Source organism: Elgaria multicarinata, chromosome 9, assembly GCF_023053635.1.
Source record: "Elgaria multicarinata webbii isolate HBS135686 ecotype San Diego chromosome 9, rElgMul1.1.pri, whole genome shotgun sequence".
Classification (NCBI taxonomy): Eukaryota; Metazoa; Chordata; class Lepidosauria; order Squamata; family Anguidae; genus Elgaria; species Elgaria multicarinata.
The window spans coordinates 91992154-92012968 of NC_086179.1; the positions used below are offsets into that span (position 1 = coordinate 91992154).

General features: G+C 40.6%; 1 protein-coding gene across 1 annotated transcript in view; it reads left to right on the plus strand.

Moving 5' to 3' along the window:
• MPPED1 (metallophosphoesterase domain containing 1) overlaps positions 1-19724 on the plus strand; it is a 110282-nt gene extending 90558 nt beyond the window's left edge. The window contains exons 5-6 of the mRNA XM_063133332.1: positions 12570-12683; positions 19477-19724. Of these exons, the coding sequence (XP_062989402.1) occupies positions 12570-12683; positions 19477-19595 (233 nt within the window). The 3' untranslated portion in view covers positions 19596-19724. The remainder of the gene's footprint in view (positions 1-12569; positions 12684-19476) is intronic.
• The last annotated feature ends 1091 nt before the right edge of the window (positions 19725-20815 follow it).

The following is a 20815-nucleotide window of genomic DNA, read 5'->3' on the forward strand; positions in this document are numbered from 1 at the left end:
ATATTGACCTGAGTCGGTGAAGGTTGAATATCTTAGGAGGGGGGAGGAGGATATATAAGGGAATGACTGAAGTGATAGGGGGTGTTTTTAAAGCTTCAGCTGGTACAAAACAGGGCAGCCCATTTACTAACAGGGACTGGCTGACGAAATCATATTATGCCAGTCTTTCTACAACTTCATTGGCTGCCAGTCCAGGTCCGGGCCCGATTCAAAGTGCTGGTATTGACACTTAAAGCCCTAAACGGTTTGGGGCCAGGTTATTTAAAGGAACGCCTCCTCCCATATGTACCTGCCCGGACCTTAAGATCATCTACAGAGAAGGGCGAACTATCCGAGTTGTAGATGGAGCAAGAGTATCAAGAGTTGAAGATAAGGAGGAATTAAAGAAGGTGACAGCTGAGTCCAAGGAGACAGCAGAAAAGACAGAAGGAAGAGAGGAGGCTAGAAACTGAGAAAAAGCCTCAATCTATCAATTATGAGGCTTTTTCTCAGTCTCTAGCCTCCTCTCTTCCTTCTGTCTTTTCGGCTGTCTCCTTGGACTCAGCTGTCTCCTTCTTTAATTCCTCCTTATCTTCAACTCTTGATACTCTTGCTCCATCTACAACTCGGATAGTTCGCCCTTCTCAACCCCAACCGTGGCTCACCTCTTTCCTCCGCTACCTTCGCTCTTGTTCCCGGGCAGCTGAACGCCTTTGGCGTAGGACCAGGGACTGGGCGGACTTTGTCCATTACAAATATGTACTCTCCTCTTTCTCTTCTGCCATTTCATTGGCCAAACAGCAGTATTACTCAACGTTGATCCAGTCAAATGCTAGGCATCCTCAGCGGCTCTTTGCGTCCTTCAATTCTCTCCTGAAGCCTAATCCACCATCTCTCCCCGCCTCTCTGTCTGCTAATAACTTTGCCTCTTTTTTCAATGCTAAAATCCAAACTATTCGCTCTGATCTGGCCAGCTCTGCTCCTCTTCCAGTTCCTGTTCCTCATCTGTCAGTTCCTCCTGCAAATTTCTCTGCGTTTCCTTCGGTCTCAGCTGATGAACTGTCTACAATACTGCGCTCTTCGAAGCCCTCCACTTGTTCTCGTGATCCGATTCCCTCTCGCGTCTTTATTAACCTTATCCCTGCTATCCTCCCTTCCTTGCTTCATATTATTAATTTTTCTCTGTCCTCTGGTTCATTTCCTTCTGCTTTTAAACATGCTACAGTCTCTCCTATTCTCAAGAAACCTACTCTTGATAGGCTATCTCTGTCTAACTACCGACCTGTCTCTTTGTTGCCGTTTGTTTCAAAGATCCTGGAGCGTGTGGTCTACTCTCGTTGTCTTGATTTTCTTTCTAGTAACTCTGCTCTGAATCCTTTTCAATCTGGATTCCGTCCTTTGCATTCCACTGAAACAGCCCTTACTAAGATTACCAATGATCTTCTTACTGCCAAGTCTAAAGGCCATTATTCCGTTCTTATTCTCCTTGATCTAACTGCAGCCTTTGACACGGTTGATCATGATCTTCTTTTAGATTCCCTTCATGACCTTGGATTTTGTGGCTCTGTCTATAACTGGTTTGCCTCCTATCTAGCGGGTCGCTCTTTCAGCGTGTTGGCTAATGGCAGCTAGTCTTCTTCTTTTCCCCTTTCTGTAGGGGTTCCGCAAGGCTCGGTGCTTGGTCCACTGTTGTTTTCTTTATACATGTTGCCCTTGGGTAATCTTATTCAATCTCATGGCTTCCAATATCATCTGTATGCTGATGATACACAATTATATCTTTCTTCTCCGGATCTTTCTCCTGATGTGCACGATCGTATCTCAGCATGTCTTTCAGTTATCTCAGCTTGGTTGCTTCATCGTCATTTGAAACTTAATATGGCAAAGACTGAATTGCTTGTTTTTCCTCCTAAACCTTCTCCTCATCTCTCATTCTCTCTTACTGTCAATGATGTTACACTTACTCCAGTCAAGGAAGCTCGTAGTCTTGGCTTTATATTTGATTCCTCGCTCTCCTTTATTCCTCATATTGAGGCAGTAGCTAAATCCTGTCGTTTTTTCCTGTATAATATTGCCAAGATTCGATCATCTTTGTCTGTCTCTTCTGCCAAGACTCTTGTTCATGCATTGGTTATTTCTCAGTTGGACTACTGCAACCTTCTTCTCACTGGCCTTCCTTCTTCTCACATCAGTCCGTTGGTTTCTGTTCACCACTCTGCTGCTAAGATCATCTTCTTGGCTCGCCGCTCTGACCATGTTACTCCACTTCTGAAATCTCTTCATTGGCTTCCAATTCACTTCAGAATCCAATATAAACTTCTCCTGTTGACCTACAAAGCTTTTCACTGTCTAGCTCCTTCCTATCTCTCCTCTCTCATCTCACACTATTGCCCCGCTCGTGCTCTTCGCTCCTCTGATGCCATGTTTCTCGCCTGCCCAAGGGTCTCTACTTCCCTTGCTCGGCTTCGTCCATTTTCTTCTGCTGCCCCTTATGCCTGGAACGCTCTTCCAGAACATTTGAGAACTACAAGTTCAACCGCAGCTTTTAAAGCTCAGCTAAAAACTTTTCTTTTTCCTAAAGCTTTTAAAACTTGATTTTGTTCTGACTTTATACTGTTAGTTTTACCTTACCCAGTGCCTGTTTGCATTCTCTTCCCCTCCTTATTGTTTTATTATGATTTTATTAGAATGTAAGCCTATGCGGCAGGGTCTTGGTATTTACTGTTTTACTCTGTACAGCACCATGTACATTGATGGTGCTATATAAATAAATAAATAATAATAATAATAATCTACAGGGGCCCTTCTCCGTGAGCCCCTGCCAAAGGAGGTGAGGCAGGTGGCTACTAGGAGGAGGGCTTTCTCTGCTGTGGCACCCCGGTTGTGGAATGAGCTCCCCAGAGAGGTCCGCCTGGCGCCCACACTGTACTCCTTTCATCGCCAGCTGAAGACCTTTTTATTCTTTCAGTATTTTAACACTTAATTTTAACTTGAATTTGAATTTTGCTTTTTAACTTTGTAATTTAATTTTATATCAATTTTGCTGCGTGGTTTTTATCCTGGTTTTGCTTTTTATACTGTATTTTGTATTTGTGCTTTTAACCTGTTGGTTGTTTTACTATGGTTTTAATTTTTGTGAACCGCCCAGAGAGCTTCGGCTATTGGGCGGTATAAAAATGTAATAAATAAATAAATAAATAAATAAAGTACTTTGGTTCGAGGGGAGAATTGGAGGATCAGGGTAAAGAGGGTTGTCTTTTGAGTGTAGTGTACAGATAGTCAGTTGGTGTATATTAAACAATCCTGATAATAAAGAAAGTTCAAGAGTGAACATGTGAGAGAAAGGAAAGTGTGTATGAGAAGAGAGAAAGGATTGGATGAGAGGTTTTAACAAGGGTCTGAAAAGTTTTATTATGAAACAAAGTCTGTGAACATTGAAATAAATTTTTATTCAGTTTGTTTTACTACCACAAAAATCCCACGTGCCTCTTTGGCATTTATCATCTGCAGTTATATACATATAACCCCCGTTCTGACATTAATTCACCATCAGCACATAAAATTCACAGCACATTATTTTATTCCTGAAATTATTCCTGTTTAACCCCTTTCTCCACATAGTTTGTAGAAAGGTGATGTTTGTGGCGCTTAGCTTATCATAGAATAGCAGAGTTGGAAGGGGCCCACAAGGCCATCGAGTCCAACCCTCTGCTCAGTGCAGGAATCCACCTAAAGCATACCTGACAGATTGTTGTCCAGCTGCCTCTTGAATGCCTCTAGTGTGGGAGAGCCCACAACCTCCCTGGGTAACTGATTCCATTGTCGTACTGCTCTAACAGTCAGGAAGTTTTTCCTGATGTCCAGCTGGAATCTGGCTTCCTTTAACTTAAGCCTGTTATTACGTGCCCTGCACTCTGGGAGGATCGAGAAGAGATCCTGGCCCTCCTCTGTGTATCCTTCAAATACCTTTTAAGTATTTGAAGAGTGCTATCATGTCTCCCCTCAATCTTCTGTTCTCCAGGCTAAACATGCCCAGTTCTTTCAGGGAGCAGGGAGTGACTGCGGACAGGCCTGTTGTAAAGAGCCTGTGTCGTGGCACAAGCGGTTCACAAAAAAATTATACAATGACATTCAATAGCAGCTAAGGGATGGGAACTGAAAGTTCCTTGATTAAATCTTGCTTCAGCCTTCAGGACCGAGACAGACATAACGTGAAATGTGTGAATGCATTGAACATGTCATGAGAACATAGGAGCCATGCTGGATCAGTTCAAAGGCCTCTTTAAAAGCTGTCCAAACTGGTGGCCATCAATACATGGTATATTTTTATCCCTCCCTTTAACAATAGCAGTTGTGGGGGGGAGTGCGGGGAAAGCAAGAAGGAAAAGAACCGTGGTGTTGAGGAATGCTCAGGCCATTCCCCTCACTGCTGCTGCTGCTGCTGTTAAAGTGGGAAAAGACATGTTAAATGCATTCATGCATTTAATATCATGTTTGTTTTGGTGTTTGGACAAGTTCTACTTTCCATTGCAACACGGGGATAATCATGCTGACCCACCTTACATAGTTGTTTTAAGCATCACACCAAGATAGTGCTGTATGTGAAGCGCTTTGAACAGTGTAAAGGAATATACGCATTAAATATCAGTATTATTGTTGCATTAGTCATTTAGAGATATCAAGCCGTCTTAAGATCTGTTGTCTGCAGAATATTTTTCATTCGCACATGCACAAACCAGGGCTGTTTGGTATGATATTAGCTGGAATGTTGAAGAAGACTTCAGATTTTTAAAAATCAAAATAACCTGACCATCAATAAAATATGCAGTATACAATTTTCTGGGTTTATATGATTTCTGATTTTCTTATGCTGCGACCCTGTACCCTGAGAGTGGGACTTACTTCTGCATAGGAATATATAGGATTGTGCTGTTAATTATCTAATAGCTATTTGGTTTGTAAAAAGAAAACTGCTGAATGGTTTTCTCTTGAAGTCGCTCTTCTGTATTTATAGGCCCTGATCCAGCTGTGCTCGTGTGCAAGTAGCTGTATGTGGCCCCAGATGGAGGTGCAAATCCGCATTGCAAGGCACACCAAGCTGTTTCATTGTGATCCAGATAACCATTGCTGCATGAGTACGCAGGTGGGCAGAGTGGAGTCACATCAACCCCACCCAGCTCACCCACCCAAGTCTCAGTATTGCACGGCAAATCAGCCTTCTCATCCAAGATTAAATCATGAATAAGAGCAGTCTTATTATGGACCGACCTGGCTTTAAATAGCAGCAGCGCAAGGGAGGAAGGCTCACTGGATGAGTTACCAGGTACATGAGAGCAAGAGGATTGGGGAGCAGAAGGGGAACAGTGTAGAGAGAATTCCCACACTTCAAATTGTTCACTTAAGAACTGGTTTAATGTAGTGGCTCATGTAACATGAGTTATGAGCTGGAGGTTCCTAGTTCAGAGGAGGGCAACCAGGATGATCAGGGGTCTGGAAACAAAGCCCTATGAAGAGAGACTGAAAGAACTGGGCATGTTTAGCCTGGAGAAGAGAAGATTGAGGGGAGACATGATAGCACTCTTCAAATACTTAAAAGGTTGTCACACAGAGGAGGGCCAGGATCTCTTCTCGATCCTCCCAGAGTGCAGGACACGGAATAACAGGCTGAAGTTACAGGAAGCCAGATTCTGGCTGGACATCAGGAAAAACTTCCTGACTGTTAGAGCAGTATGACAATGGAACCAGTTACCTAGGGAGGCATTCAAGAGGCAGCTGGACAGCCATCTGTCAGGTATGCTTTAGGGTGGATTCCTGCATTGAGCGAGGGGTTGGACTAGATGGCCTTATAAGACCCTTCCAGCACTACTATTCTATGATTCTATGAGTTCAAAGCTCACCTCAGATATCAGCTCACTGCAAGCCACTCTCACTCTGCTTGACTCATCCATTTGTAATATGGAGATGATAATAATTCTATCCTATTTTACATGGATTATCAAGGAATGGTTTATGAACATGGTGATATATGAATACAAGAGAATAATATAGCCAAAATTAAGCAAGTTAAGTCCCATTTATGTCAATAGGAGAGATTTAACCACATGCTAAATTTACCTATTTAAAACAATGGGATTTAAAAGTGCTTAATGTTGGTTCTAACTCTACCAGACCTGTGGAAACAGGGGTGGCATTTCTATTCTGATTCTTTATAGAGACTATCCATTGCAATATTTCACAATACATTCAAGTTCTTATATATTTTTCTTCGCTGCAAAATATTAATGATGACAACAGCTGCAACATTAATGTGTCCTATCTTTTCTGATGAAATTAGGTGAGCTGATGGCTATGCTACCATGTGAAGTTAAGAGAACTATTTTCTGTCTCTCAGTCTTCTTTTAAAATTGCAGCTTTTTGTGAAAGTTTGGTGTTTTCAGCCAGGTGACCCTAAAAAGTGCATCGGAGACAGTTAAGTCTCTGTAACATTAGATTTATTATAGACCCCAATAATAGGTAGTGGCTGTCTGTTTCATAACTCCCAAGACAGCTTATCTCTTCTCCATAGGGCCCAAGGGATGGTGCAGCAACAGGAGGCTGTCTGGTTTGAATCCTGTTCTTTGCATTAAATCACAGTCAGCTTCCGAGTCTAAGCCAAAGAGGTTAACTCCAAGAGTGTCTTGTTTTGTTTTTCTTTAATAGCTGAACTTTTAAAAACTTTTCACAAATAATATAGTAGAATCTGTAGAGATACCAACCAGCTAAGTGAGAAATAACAAAATCCCAGAGATGAAAGCTAAATTGCACAACCAGTCATATGGCTATGCTGAACCTGAGTGATGTAGAGAGGATTTGAAGAAGGAAGAATTTCTAATTAACATATTGTTTTACACTACTCATTTTCCCAACTAGTAGTGTTTATTTAATCAGTGTCTTCTAGCCATCCATTTAAAGCAGACTTTCCTAACCTGGTGCCCTCTGAACCTGAAATATTGTAATCTTGGGATATATGATGTTTTATTTTGGTTTTAAGTATATAGTTAGGGTGACCATATGAAAAGGAGGACAGGGCTCCTGTATCTTTAACAGTTGCATAGAAAAAAGAATTTCAGCAGGTGTCATTTGTATATATGGAGAACCTGGTGAAATTTCCTCTTCATCACAACCGTTAAAGCTGCAGGTGCCCTGCCCTCTTTTAAATCTGGTCACTCTAGTATAGCTCCTGCAGCTTTAACTGTGGTGATGAAGAGGGAATTTCACCAGGTTCTCCATATATACAAATGACACCTGCTGAAATTCCCTTTTCTATGCAACTGTTAAAAATAAAGGAGCCCTGTCCTCCTTTTCATAGGGTCACCCTATATATAGTTAACTATCCTAAGCCCTGTGATCAGGTTATGGCTATGCTGGTTTAGACAGAAAGAAGTTCCTAGCATTTCCCATTCAGCCATGCTGGATTGCACCCTAAATCTCTCTTGCCTACAGAGACTAAATACTCTACTCTGTTTGCTCTAGAGGAAACTACATCTGTTGTCTTTTTTATTTTTAAACAAGCTTTCATTTCTTTTTAAAGTCTTTATCAGACAGTCTGTTTGATTGTTGGTGACAAAGATTTATACTTTCCTGCCAGTTGTAGATTTCTGTTTTCAAGTAACCAAACAGTAGGGGGGTGTTGGGGGTGGGGGTGGAATCTAAAGCAATCTCTAATTGTTAGCTAGGTGTAATCAATTATTCTTAGTTTGTGTAGTCAGGTGTACATAATAAGCTGCAAACATATGGGAAAGCTTCAGAAGGCTGATATTGCATGCAAACAAAAACATGCTGAACATAAATAATGCTTAATTTAATGGAGAAGTTAATTTCATGGATTTTAGTTTGCAAAGTTTTTGAAGTGGAAATACGTTTCGCCTTTATGTACAGCCTTATTTACAATTAACTATTTCCCGCCACTGGGACAGCAACAACTTGGATTTCAATCTCTGGGTGCTTTCAGATAGTACTAGCACTATGAATTTGAAGGCATTGTGCAGCAATTCCGTCTTTTTCCTCTTAGCAAATTATTTGCAGTAAGGAAAAAGACAGAAGAAGCATAGGAAAAGGCCAGAGGGCTAAGAGTGGAAGATGTTGCCTTCTGAACTGTCCATAAAATTCTGTGAATGAGGCAAGACGATGGCCCTCTAGAATCATCTAGAAGCCTCATCTAGAAGCATGCTCAGTTTGCTGCTCAGGAGGTTCTGTGGGTGATACTTTTTCCCTTGGGCACTTCCTTTTCCTTGCTCATTTGTTCTTGGTTTTGGGAAGGAGGATTCAATACAAGCTGTTCAGCAGTCTGATGCTGTAGGGCTGCTTTACCTCCAAGTCAGCTCCTGACACCACAGATATAGCCCCCAGTCACATACTTTTCAAAACATTAGGCAAAGAGTTGTACAGAAAACTGCAACTTTGAACTTCCATTAAATTTCCGTATTTGGGACTTCTAGCATCCTGCAGCCCTGCTAGCCCTTTGTACAGTGTCTATGCTACATAGTGTCAAAGCTGAGGTCAGGTCACAGCACTAATGAGTCCTATGGCCCACGTAGTTGTGCGTAGTTGTGCACGCAAACAGCTCTAATAATCCCCAGGGAAGCAGTGAGATTTATAAATGCAACGCTTCAGTTTATTGGCCCTCATCCAGCCCGTTATCTTAGCACTGTATGAATTCTGGTGCAAGCATTGGTGAAAGCATTCGTAGCTTTTTTGGTTCTGCTCACTATTCTCTCGATCCAACATATTGTAGTCAGTTTCACTTAAGAACCCATTCAGACCAACTGTGTTAGAACCTGGATTTAAAACAAAAAAACCAGCAAGGTTGGAAACCCAATAATGGGTAGAGTCTCACATCTATGACGCAGATGTGCTTAACTAACGGCAGATCAGGACTGTTTGGACGTAATGATAAGCCAGAATTGCTATGAATTCTTGCTTATCATTTCTCTCTTCCTGACAGCAGGAGCGGTTAAACGAACCAGGAAATAGCCAGCAAGCTAAAGCTTATTATTGCATCCAAACCAGGAGTGGTGGCTTGACACTCTCCTAATAAGCCAGAATCTGAAACTTATTAGAATATAAATCCTGGCTTGAACGCCTCCTTCCATATGTACTAGGGTGACCATATTTTGGAAACCAAAAAGGTGGACAACATGGTCGCCCCCAAGGGGGGCGTGTCCAGCACCAAGGGGGCATGCCCACCCGAACATAGCCTTGGTCACATGTCTAATTTTACAGCACACATTTAAGACAAATCTGTTCTACATAACATCTTAATGTTAAAATCACTGAAATAAAGAACGTGAGAGATTCAATGTATCTGAAATTAACTTCACTCACTCCTACTTTTGTAGGTTTTGCTGTACTTTGAAGCTTTTGCTATACTATGTGTTACATTCTCCCCTTCCCTCAAATATCTTTTCTGACTGTATCTTCACTCATTGCAAGCTGCTGTTGTTGTTAACAGGGTTTGCTACTGGCCCCAGATCTGTTTCAAATTTGGTATGGCTAAAGCTCTACCTAAAAGCTATCATGGTGCCAACTTTCAGCTCTTTATCTTTAAAAATGACAGTTTAAAAAATAATAATTTTAAAACCTCAATTTTTAAAAAATTCTTAAAAAATCAATGGATGAACGGATCTGTTTCAAATTTGGTATGACTAAATCTCTTCCTAAGAGCTACCATTGTGCCAAGTTTCATGTCTTTATTTTAAAAAATGACGGAGTTATAAGCATTTTTGTTAATTCCCATTAGAGCTGCTCTTTGGGGGGAAATCCGGATTTCCCCTCCCCCTACCGGATTTGCCATCAAAACCCCGGGCAAATCCGGTCATATGGTCACCCTAATATGTACCTGCCCGGACCTTAAGATCATCTACAGGGGCCCTTCTCCGCGAGCCCCTGCCAAAGGAAGTGAGGCAGGTGGCTACTAGGAGGAGGGCTTTCTCCGCTGTGGCACCCCGGTTGTGGAACGAGCTCCCCAGAGAGGTCCGCCTGGCGCCTACTCTGTACTCCTTTCGTCACCAGCTGAAGACCTTTTTATTCTCTCAGTATTTTAACACTCAATTTTAACTTAAATTTAAATTTTACTGTTCTAACTCTGTATTTTAATCTTATATCAATTTTGCTGTGTGGTTTTATCCTAGTTGTGCTTTTTACACTGTATTTTGTATTTGTGCTTTTAACCTGTTGGTTGTTTTATTATGGTTTTACTTTTTGTGAACCTCCCAGAGAGCTTTGGCTATTGGCCGGTATAAAAATGTAATAAATAAATAAAATAAAATAAATAACGGGAAATCCAAGCAGGAGTGGCCGGGCAATACTCAAGCATGGGGCTCATCAACAATGTCAGAATTCACCAATGTACATAGTTGCAATTCTGAGTATAGTGTGAGACAATTTGCAGAAAAAACCTCGGGGAGCTAACTGAGTTCTTGTGCATGAAGTCCGAGTTCTAATCCTACCACTTTTGCCAGCCCACAGCATTCAGGGGAACACCACATTTCTAACAAACCCCCCAAAGCAAGTATGAGAGTATATATATACACTGTAGGGATGTCTATACACCCTATTTAACTTGTGTCTGCGCAGTTTTGCTGCGTTGTTTATATGACGCAGCCACCAACATGCAGACACATCGGGCTGTTCCCCCAAAACTGCACTTTTGGGAAGTGACTTTTTACCGCGACTTTTCCCTTTGCAACGAGGAAACCACGTTGTTTCTTCGGGTGTCAGTGGCGGCCTCAGTTTGGGTTATGAAAACGCACGTAGCTCTGGGCGGATTGGGAACGCACGGGAATGCAGGGCAGGGGGCAGGATTGACATGCCAGCGCTGCGGTTTTCCTGGCCAGATAATCTGCACCCCCTCCTGCTGTCTAACTTTATCGTTTCTGTCTCCAGTAGTGATGCTGCAAGGTTTTGAGGGAATCAAAGACCACCATGAGGTCGTAGAGTCACCCCCCTAGATTGCTAACATGGATGGTGGGTGGAGAGTGGAAAGAGAACACATTTCTATTGGTCCTTTGAAAAGGAAAGATGTTACAAGCTAATTTTAATGGGCAGATGGGTTTCCTTCCCATCTTCTCATTGTCGTACGTAGGTTGTACTGTGTGAAAGAAGCCCAGCAGGCCATTACCAGTTATGGCATAATCCAAACTATTCCAATTAGCTGTCTATTCCTGTTAATAATGAGGCCTAGAAAAGGGAGAAAAGAAAAGAAAAAGAAACTGTAGGAAATGGGAATAGAAGATATAAATTCTTTTCTGACCTCAGCTGGAAACTATTAAAGCCCCAACATACCATATCAGACTGTTAATTCTGAATCTAGACAAACCTAAATTAAATTAATCAGTTTCTTCTTAAGCCATGTAGCCGTATTGTTGGTTAAGACTTTTGTTCTAATGCTAAAAGAGAATAACTACAAAAGATTTTCTCCGAATACATTCATTTTTCTCAGCTGTATTATGAAAATCATTTTAATTAAAGAATAGATAATAACGCACAGCCCTCAACACGTACATTATTAGTAATACCATTTAAAAATTATCAGATTAGACATGATTTTCTTCTTACATGAGTGCCTCTGAATCCTCATTTAACTGCTTGCCTATAGTATGTGAGACCTTGGCGATAGGCAACATGGCTTACACTTTATAGCTGATGTCCTATTTATTTCATTAGGACTCAAATGAGCATAATTGAATGCATATTAGCCATCTATATCTTAAGAATGGCTGGATCTGTTCGTTTTGCTTTCTATATAACATTTGCGTATTTTCAAGCACAAATTTGTTCATTTCATCTCTGCAGAATTTTCATTTTTAAAGTCCACATGAAAATTTGTAACCATTTTCATGCTCACTTCCCATAATAAGCACATTTTTGCAAGCACTTTCGCCTAATATATACCTTTTGGAACGTAATTTCCCTTAATGTACACATTTCCTATGCAATGTATTGGATCAGAGAACTGCATCACAAAACTCAAGGATAGAATCATAGAATAGAAGAGTTGGAAGGGGCCTACAAGGCCATCGAGTCTTGCATTCCAGTTTAGTTCAGGATGTTCATAGTTCATAGTTTAGTTCAGGATGTGCGAATTATATCGGTTCGCATTGCAATGCAAACCAAATGAATTTTGCCTCACATCCCTGCTTTTAAGCTTATTAAACTATAACTGGTATAGGTAATGAGATTTTCTCTTACATTAATTAACAAAAATTGTTTAATCGGCATTTATTAAAAACCAGCACCACTCAGTACCACTTATACGCGTGTGCGCACACACAGACACACACAGATTTCCCTTCAGCAGCTGTCAGTGACAAGATTAATTCTAATCCTTTTTGTTTGCATAGTTGATTGTTCCATTTTATTAAAATATTATTCATTTCTTTATACTGGCCAATGAATACACACACTTTTAAAGATAATTCTCCATATATTCTTTTAAAAGCTAGAAGAGACATTCAACAATATGATTTTTTTTTAAAAAAAAAATTCTAAGTATGAAGTTCCTCTGATAATAAGTTTCTTTGTTCTTCTTTTATATTGTATTTCTTTTAAAGGTTTTCTAGATTGGGTTCCCAAGAAAATGCAAAGAGTGGGTTGTGTTGAATTGCTGAATACGGTCCAGAGACGGATACAACCACGCCTTCATGTTTTTGGACACATTCATGAAGGTAAGAAAGCCTCTTTGATAGTGGTTGTGATTTTGTGTGTGTGTGTGTGTTTGTGCGGGCGCACATGTTTGTGTGCAACTTAAATTCCAAGTTAAACTTTCACAGTCTAGATCACACTACATTAAGTTGCAGGAACCTACCAAATAATTTGATTCAAGTACTGTCATTATTGTGAAAGAAGTACTTCCAACCCTCAAGGGCAGCCGTCTGCTAGATTTATATACGAAGGAGTATTTAATGAAAACGTTGGTTTTACTGGTAGCAAAAGACTTTCTAGAAACAAGAGAGCTGCATCTGTCAATGGGAGAAAATGAGAGGAAAATTTGCAAAGATGCTGTAGGAATTTTTTTAAAGTGCGCAGCTTGGGACTGGGCTAACTGGGAAAGTTCAGATGATGGCAGTGGCCAGTAGTACGTTTCACCAGCTTAGGCTGCTACACCACCTGCAACCTTATCTTGAGAAGGCTGACCTTCCCTTCATTATGCATGCTCTGATGACCATCCATGATGAACTACTGTAATGCACTGTTTGTGGGACCTCTCTTAAAGATGGTTTGGAAACAGCAGCTGCTGCAGAATGTGGTTGCCCAGCTATTTGTGGGGCCCGGGCAGTCAGTTCACGTGACACCAGTGCTGAGTAGTTGCACTGGTTGCTGGAGCATATCCAAGCTCAATGTGAAGTACTGGTTTTAACCCTTAAAGCTCTGAACAGCTTAAGCCCATGTACACTGCGCTCAACATCTAAGGTCCTCCTCTGAGTGCCTACTCCGAGGGAAGCTCGGAGGATGGCAACAAGAGAGAGGGCCTTCTCGGTGGTGGCCCCCCAATTATGGAATGATCTCCCTGATGAGGCTCGCCTGGCGCCAACATTGTTATCTTTTCGGCGCCAGGTCAAGACCTTTCTCTTCTCCCAGGCATTTAACAGCATTTAACAACATATGCTAAGTTTGATTGTTTTTTAATGGACCCCAGAACTGTTGTTGTTTAAAATGGATACAGTATACTGTTGTTTTTATATCATTTTGATGGTTTTAAATTTTGTATACTGTATACTGTTGTTTTCTGTATACTGTATACTGTATACTGGACCCCAGAACTGTTGTTGTTTAAAATGGATACAGTATACTGTTGTTTTTATATCATTTTGATGGTTTTAAATTTTGTATACTGTATACTGTTGTATACTGTATACTGTTGTATACTGTTTTTTCACTTTTGTAAACCTCCCAGAGAGCTTCAGCTATGGGGCAGTATATAAATTAAATAAATAAATAAATAAATAAATAAATGTGAAGGACCATTTTTACCTGTATCAGTTTAGCCACAGTCTGAGGTCACCGACAGAGGCCCTTCTCACTTACCTGCCTCCAACCATGGTTAGGTTGGTGAATACAAGGGAGAGGGCCTTTTTAGTAGCAGCCCTGCACCTCCAGAATAGGCTTCCATCAGGGTTTCATCAGGACCCTTCTTTGCAGGTCTTCAGGAAAGCTCCACATGTTCTCATTTGGCCTTTTCTTAATTATTGCGCTGTTGCTTTTATTGGTAAACACTATTTTTATTTCTATTTGTTGTTTTGTACTGCTTCTTGTTTTGTATGGCTTCTTTTATTGTGTCTGATGCCTTGGAAAAGTTCCATCCTTAAAGGCAGCCTAAAAATAAATAAAAAGGCACAGCACATTTCACGTTCCCCCACTCTTCCTTACCCCCCTCCCACCCCAAAGTATTTTCCTTTCCAAACTCTTTTCAGAGACAGATGGTTCTATTTTTTCGCTTACTTTCTGTCTATAGAGGATGTGACTTGGGACATTTTCTAAAAATAAAAATAGTCTTGTACAGCACCTTTGCATATTTTTATCTAACTTTTGCAGTAAACAAGTCTGCCACAAAGGAATCAGAAATGCATTTTGGAGCATATATGCACATGTTTCAATGTATGATTGGCTAATGCTTGGTGTATACAAAGTGATATATATATTCCATTTTTACATTATTCACACATTACTGAAGTCATTGGTTTCCTTTTCCTGAATTCTTATGATGTGAACTAGCCAGCTCCTTAAATAAAAAGAACCGTAAGTTTGTCTCTGTCATGACCTGAACATGTAAATCAATTAGACTGACTCTGTGGAGTTCAATATATCAAACAGCCCTAACCCTATGCACATTTATTGAGAAGTATTTCGCATTGTGTTCAATGGAGCTTACTTCCAGGTAATGCTGCATTGGACTGCAGCCAGAGTTGAATTTCACTAATGTAAAAATATACCAACTTTTGTCCGGTATACTTTAGGCCAAACTAGACATGTTGGGTGTGGCCATGTTTGCTTATTCCGTGTATCTACCTACCTCATGTATAAAGCAGGGGTAAGGCACCTAATTATTAAAACAAAATTATTTATTTATTTATTTAGTACATTTCTATACCACCCAATAGCCGGAGCTCTCTGGGCAGTTCACAAAAATTAAAACCATTCAAAGTATAAAGCAACAGTATGAAACCATAATATAAAATCCAATATAAAAGCTCAACCAGATAAAAACAGCAGCAATGAAAAATTATAACTTTAAAACACCAAGTTAACATTTATTTATAAACTGTTAAAATGCTGGGAGAATGAAAAGGTCTTCACCTGGCATCTAAAAGCATATAATGTAGGTGCCAAGAGAACCTCCTTAGGGAGCTCATTCCACAGCCGGGGTGCCACAGCAGAGTAGGCCCTGTTCCTGGTAGCCACCTGCCTCACTTCCTTTGGCAGGGGTTCGCGAAGAAGGACCCCTGAGGATGACCTTAGGATCCGGGCAGGTACATATGGGAGGAGGCATTCCTTCAGATAGCCTGGCCCCAAGCCGTTTAGGGCTTTAAATGTTAATACCAACAAAATGTGCATGCAAGGAAGAGGAGCTAATCATTTCAGCTCTCCTTACCTAATCACACCTTTTGTTATAAAAATTAGACTTCTCACCCTCCACTTTATACCTGGGCCAGATCTACACTAACCAGGATATGACACTTTGAAAACAGTTTGACAACTGTATAGGGAGTGTGTCCTGGGCCTCAACAGTTGTCACTACTGTTATAAATCATTTTAAAGCAGTAGTATAGATCCTGCAGACATGTGAATAACAAAATGTGACTTCACCCCTCATATTTAGTTTAGCCTGAATTATAATTGGCATTATGTATCTGGTTAGCTCACAGGCCGGGAATCTTTTGCCACTTTCACGGAAGTAGATCTTTAAAATCAAAAGAGATGATAAAAAATGGTACGGGACGGGTGATTGGCTCCATACGTCAAAGCTACTGCGGTGTGCTGATGCCGCAGTTAAAGCTTCAATGGATTTTTAAAAAAATTGTATGGTAAGACTGATTTGTTTTCAGGAAGACATATTAACAGACAATAAATGTAGGCGTCATCCTATTTATTTATTATTTATTTATTTAAAGCATTTTTATAGCGCCGCCTCACCATTTCTGGCATCGAGGTGCTTTACAAAAGCACATAAAACAATTCCATTAAAACCCTCAACCCACATTACAACAATTCCATTAACAATTCCTATATATCTTTGGTTCAATGTAAGTCCCGTTTATGCCGTGGGGCTTGTTTCTGAGTAGAATGCATAGGATAGGGCTGTTATACTGGTAATTAGCACTACAAAACGTCTCTTTCGGCCTAGTTCACTTACTTGAGGTGCCAGAAACAATGTGGAGTTTGCTAGATCCACATTTTGTGTGTCCGTTGAAACGTTAAATGACTGTTTTTCAAACAGCTACCCTCCATAACATTCAGAGAACTGCTTTTTGAAGTTCAAGGGACTTTCAGAACCAATGTGTGATATAGCATGGTGGGAGTGAAACAGTTTGCGTCCTGCAAGGCACATGCATGCTCTGAACATGACTGAGAAGCTGTTTGGCTTCTGCCCTTTTAAGCAACTCTTCTAGAACTGAACTGGCAGGAAATTATATTTATACGAGTGACTGTTTCAGATGGGTGTCTCTTGCAATGAATAGTTTTAGGTTGCAATCCTATACACACTTAGCTGAGAGTAAGTCCTATTGAAGTCAGTGGGGTTTATTTCTGAGTAGACATCCATGGGACTTCACTGTTAAGAGTCTTTTCAGCCAGCAAAACCAGTTGAAACAATTATTTCATCACCACTGTACAAGTAGCACAAATGCTGCTCAGAGCTAGAGTGGCAAGTATCTATTGTTTTATTTGGCAACATATATACAAAAGCAGGGGTATTGTAACAGTACTGCTTACAAAGCAAACTGCATAATAAAAGAGACAAGATATTTTTTATTGCAAATGACAATAAATTAAAGCAAATAAGTAGGAGACTGCAAGCTAGATGTTACCTTGGGATGTTGAAGTTCCTCCAGAAAGAATTCCCAAGTAAGTTATCATAGAAAGCCTTCACACTACAAGCTGTACTTTATGGAGTGGCTGCATGCTCTAAGCACATGAAATCTTCCCCCAACCAAAGCTACATCTGCAGTAGTCATTTATTGAACGTCTGGGAGGAGTAAGTAATTGACTGTTCTCTTCCCTCTAAAACTATTTGTCCTGCCAAACGTGTCCCACCTGAAATTATATTCCATACTGGTCCAGTGCTAATGATGACAGAATCACCATTTTTCTAGTGATGTTGTCAACTCCTCTTTCTTCAGCAAGAGTTCAGTTGCATACCCCTTTTCAAATTCTTCAGTGTTGCTGAAATCCTAAAATAAATCCTGTATATTCTCCCACCGCCTCACAAACTTACACACACAGTCATACACAGAGTGTTAAAAGTACTCAACTTCCAAAGGAGCATATCCCAAATCACCTGGAGCTCGATACCTGTGGCATGGGAGCATAGCCTAGGAAATTAAGGTTTGCATCTCTCGGAGCCAGGATCACGGCTTTGGTGATACTTGCAGTTGTTGCTTTTAAAAATGAAGTCTCTCCTCCTAACTCATCTTCAGTGCAGAATTATTGCCCTGTCTCCCATGTTTTTTCAAAGTATATTTATTATGCCTGTATTGATATCTAGTCACTCGTCCACAGTATGAAAGAGAAAAATACTGGAAGAATATGTAAATGCTAAACTTTAGAATTGGGGCGAACTTGGTGATGAACCCTGTGGAAAGTAGAGACCTTGAGAAGGCCGAACTCCTGAAACTTCAGGTCAAAACCCAAAATTTGATGACCCCCGTGAAGCATTAAATATGCAATTAATGTGCTGTAGGTATGTTTTTGTGTTTTGCACGAGTTTGCTCTCTCAGCAAAGCAAGGCACAATGCATCTACACAGCTATGTTACCCTTCTGCATCAGGAATCCTCTCTGTAACTTCGTTGAATTGTACTCTCTCAAGCCCTGAAGAATATGGAAACAGTTATGATCAGTGGATTGTTTTCAAAAAAAAATTGCATATGAGGACTAACAGTGTGAAGCAATACCTGCAAAGAGGCAGACGTCATCTTCACATGCAACTAGGTCAGCTTAACAAATAAGTTTTCAAGTACTTAATGCCACTGTTCACTCTGAGAAAAGGAGGTAATGATGAAAGAGTGTGGAACTCCTCTTTAAAGAACAGCAATAGCATAATGCCTGTGTTGTTTGCTCAGGTGAACGTTGGGGGAGTAGAGCCCACTTTCTCCCTTCGTAAGGCGGTCTGTGATGAACTCCAATCATGTGCTGTGGCCTTTGGGCTATGGATAGAGACCTCCCTGCTACTATTCCTAGATAGTAGGGATACTATCCCTAGATAGTGATGGTTTGGTGGGAATAGCTTCATTCGCACAGTAGGTTATCAGCTTCCAGGCCCTGGCACGCAGCATGGCCTTAATGTGCATTAGGGCTCAGAGGCCCAATCCAAATGTAATCTGAATGCTAAAGAGCATTTACAGAGATGTATTGAGGATAGACTCCAATTTCTCCAGGTCCTACAGTCACTGACCTTTGCGAGAGGTGCTTTGCGAGCGAAGCATCCCCAGCTAAGCCGACAGCTGAGCACTCCACCAGCTGCTGCCTCAGTTGTGGTGGTGGGAACTGGCACACTACAAACTCCCGTCATGGGCCGTAGTGGAATAATATCAGTCCGTAGAACGCTGCTGCACTGCTGGCCTCCCAGCCCCATCTCTGTTAGGACTTGGGGAAATCACATCTCCCGAGGAACAGCAGGAGGTTCGCCAAGGTGCCTGGAGTTCTTCCTTGCTGAAGAACAGAGCCAAAATAGTTGTTCTATGCAAGGTCTCAGGTGTTGCCTGCGGGATCGCCATCTCCCATACAATCCGCCCCACACACTCAGGTCCTCTGGGAAGCATTTACTCCAGCCAACAAAAACAAGGCTGACAACTATTACCCAGAGGACTTTTTCTTTTTCTTCAGTTTGTGGAATGGCCTGACGGGAGAAATTCGTCAACTTAACAGTCTTCCAGAATTTAAGAAAGCCATAAAGACTGATCTCTTCCGGCAGGCCTACCCAGTTGAATTTTAAGATGCCTTTTTTTAATGGTGTGCTGCTTTTAATGATGCACTGGTTTTAAACGTTTGAATTAGTTATATGTATTTTATGGTGTTTTTATTTGTGTTGTACCCCACCTCGATCCAGAGGGAGAGGCAGGTAACAAATAAAATTATTATTATTATTATTATTATTATTATTATTATTATTATTATTATTATTATTATTGCCAAACGATCTCTCTTTCCAAATTCCCAGTTTCTCTAAAACCTGCCAGTGAAAGTTAATCTGAAGCAAAACACAGAAAAGATGACTCATAACTAGTTTTTTTTTTTTTTTTAAGGTTATGGAGTCATGGCTGATGGAACTACCACCTATGTGAACGCTTCTGTGTGTACAGTGAACTACCAGCCACTCAATCCACCTATAGTTATCGATTTGCCTACTCCAAGGAACACATGATTATTACAGGACACCAATATGAAGCCTGCAAGCTACGCACAACGTGAGCAGCTCCGTGCTGCTAGCCAATGTGGTAACTGAGCATACATTAAAGTACGAAAACACGCTTCTCCTTTCTTCATGGACCAACTGGAGAGACAAGAATGGACAGCTAGCAAAGCGTTTGGTGCCACAGCTTTCTAGAAGTGCTTTAATGGATCTACCATTTCATTGTTTTAAAAGAACTTTTTAATACAAAAAAAGGGGGATGACTTCCAGAGAGAGATGCGTGCATTTTGCATATTCCATGTTATACTAAATTTACTAAAGGGACATGCCTCTTCAGCAAATGATTCTTTATGAATGTTTACAGTATTACGTGTGTTAAATAATATCATTTGTTCATTTAAAATGGGCTTCAGAGGATACTCATGTTGGGGGTGGGTGGGTTTGTAATTGTGCCACATTCTTTGAATGGTTATGACAGGTATAAAAGAGTATCCCCATGTATTTAAGGAAGCATATCCTTATTCGACATTCTTTTCAAATCTACAATCTTCCACTCTTTTATTAAAAGCATTTCAGGTAAAAACTGTCTTTTTGTATCTGGCATTAAAAATGAAAAGTGATATGGTGCGGATTACTGAAGTGCTGTAAACAGCAGAAAAATCAGAAAGAGAGGTTATTTAAGAATCAGATGTAAACTCAGGAATTAAAACTCTCTCCCCCTGCCCGCCCCCCCCCCCGAAAAAAGCCCTGAAGAATTTTGTTGCTGTAAAATTTTGTTTAGGCTGCAATCCTATACTAACTTACATGGAAGTAAGTCCCATTGAACGCAATGATTCTTACTTCTGAGTAGATATGTATAGGAATGTACAGGAGGTAATTTTATGAGTAATATAATGTTCAGGGTACAAGTAAAATTATGTTTAGGGCTCACTCACCAGTCATAATACCAGTTCTTGCATTCTGATTCTTCATGGGTAATGGCACAAATTGTGTGGAATCCACACCTACTCATAGTTGATTGAATATAATGGATTATGTTGCATTTTTTTGTCCTTCTTCTTAGACCAACACAAAATCTCCTTTTCATCATGTCAGATACAGCTCTTTGATAATCAAGCACTGAAATTCACTTTAATGTGATAATGAAGAACGAAAGAAATCGAAGCAGCTGTTGTTTCCGTAAAGAGTACGGTATGGATGTTTTAGGTTAGTTATAGAGCGACATCTCCAGA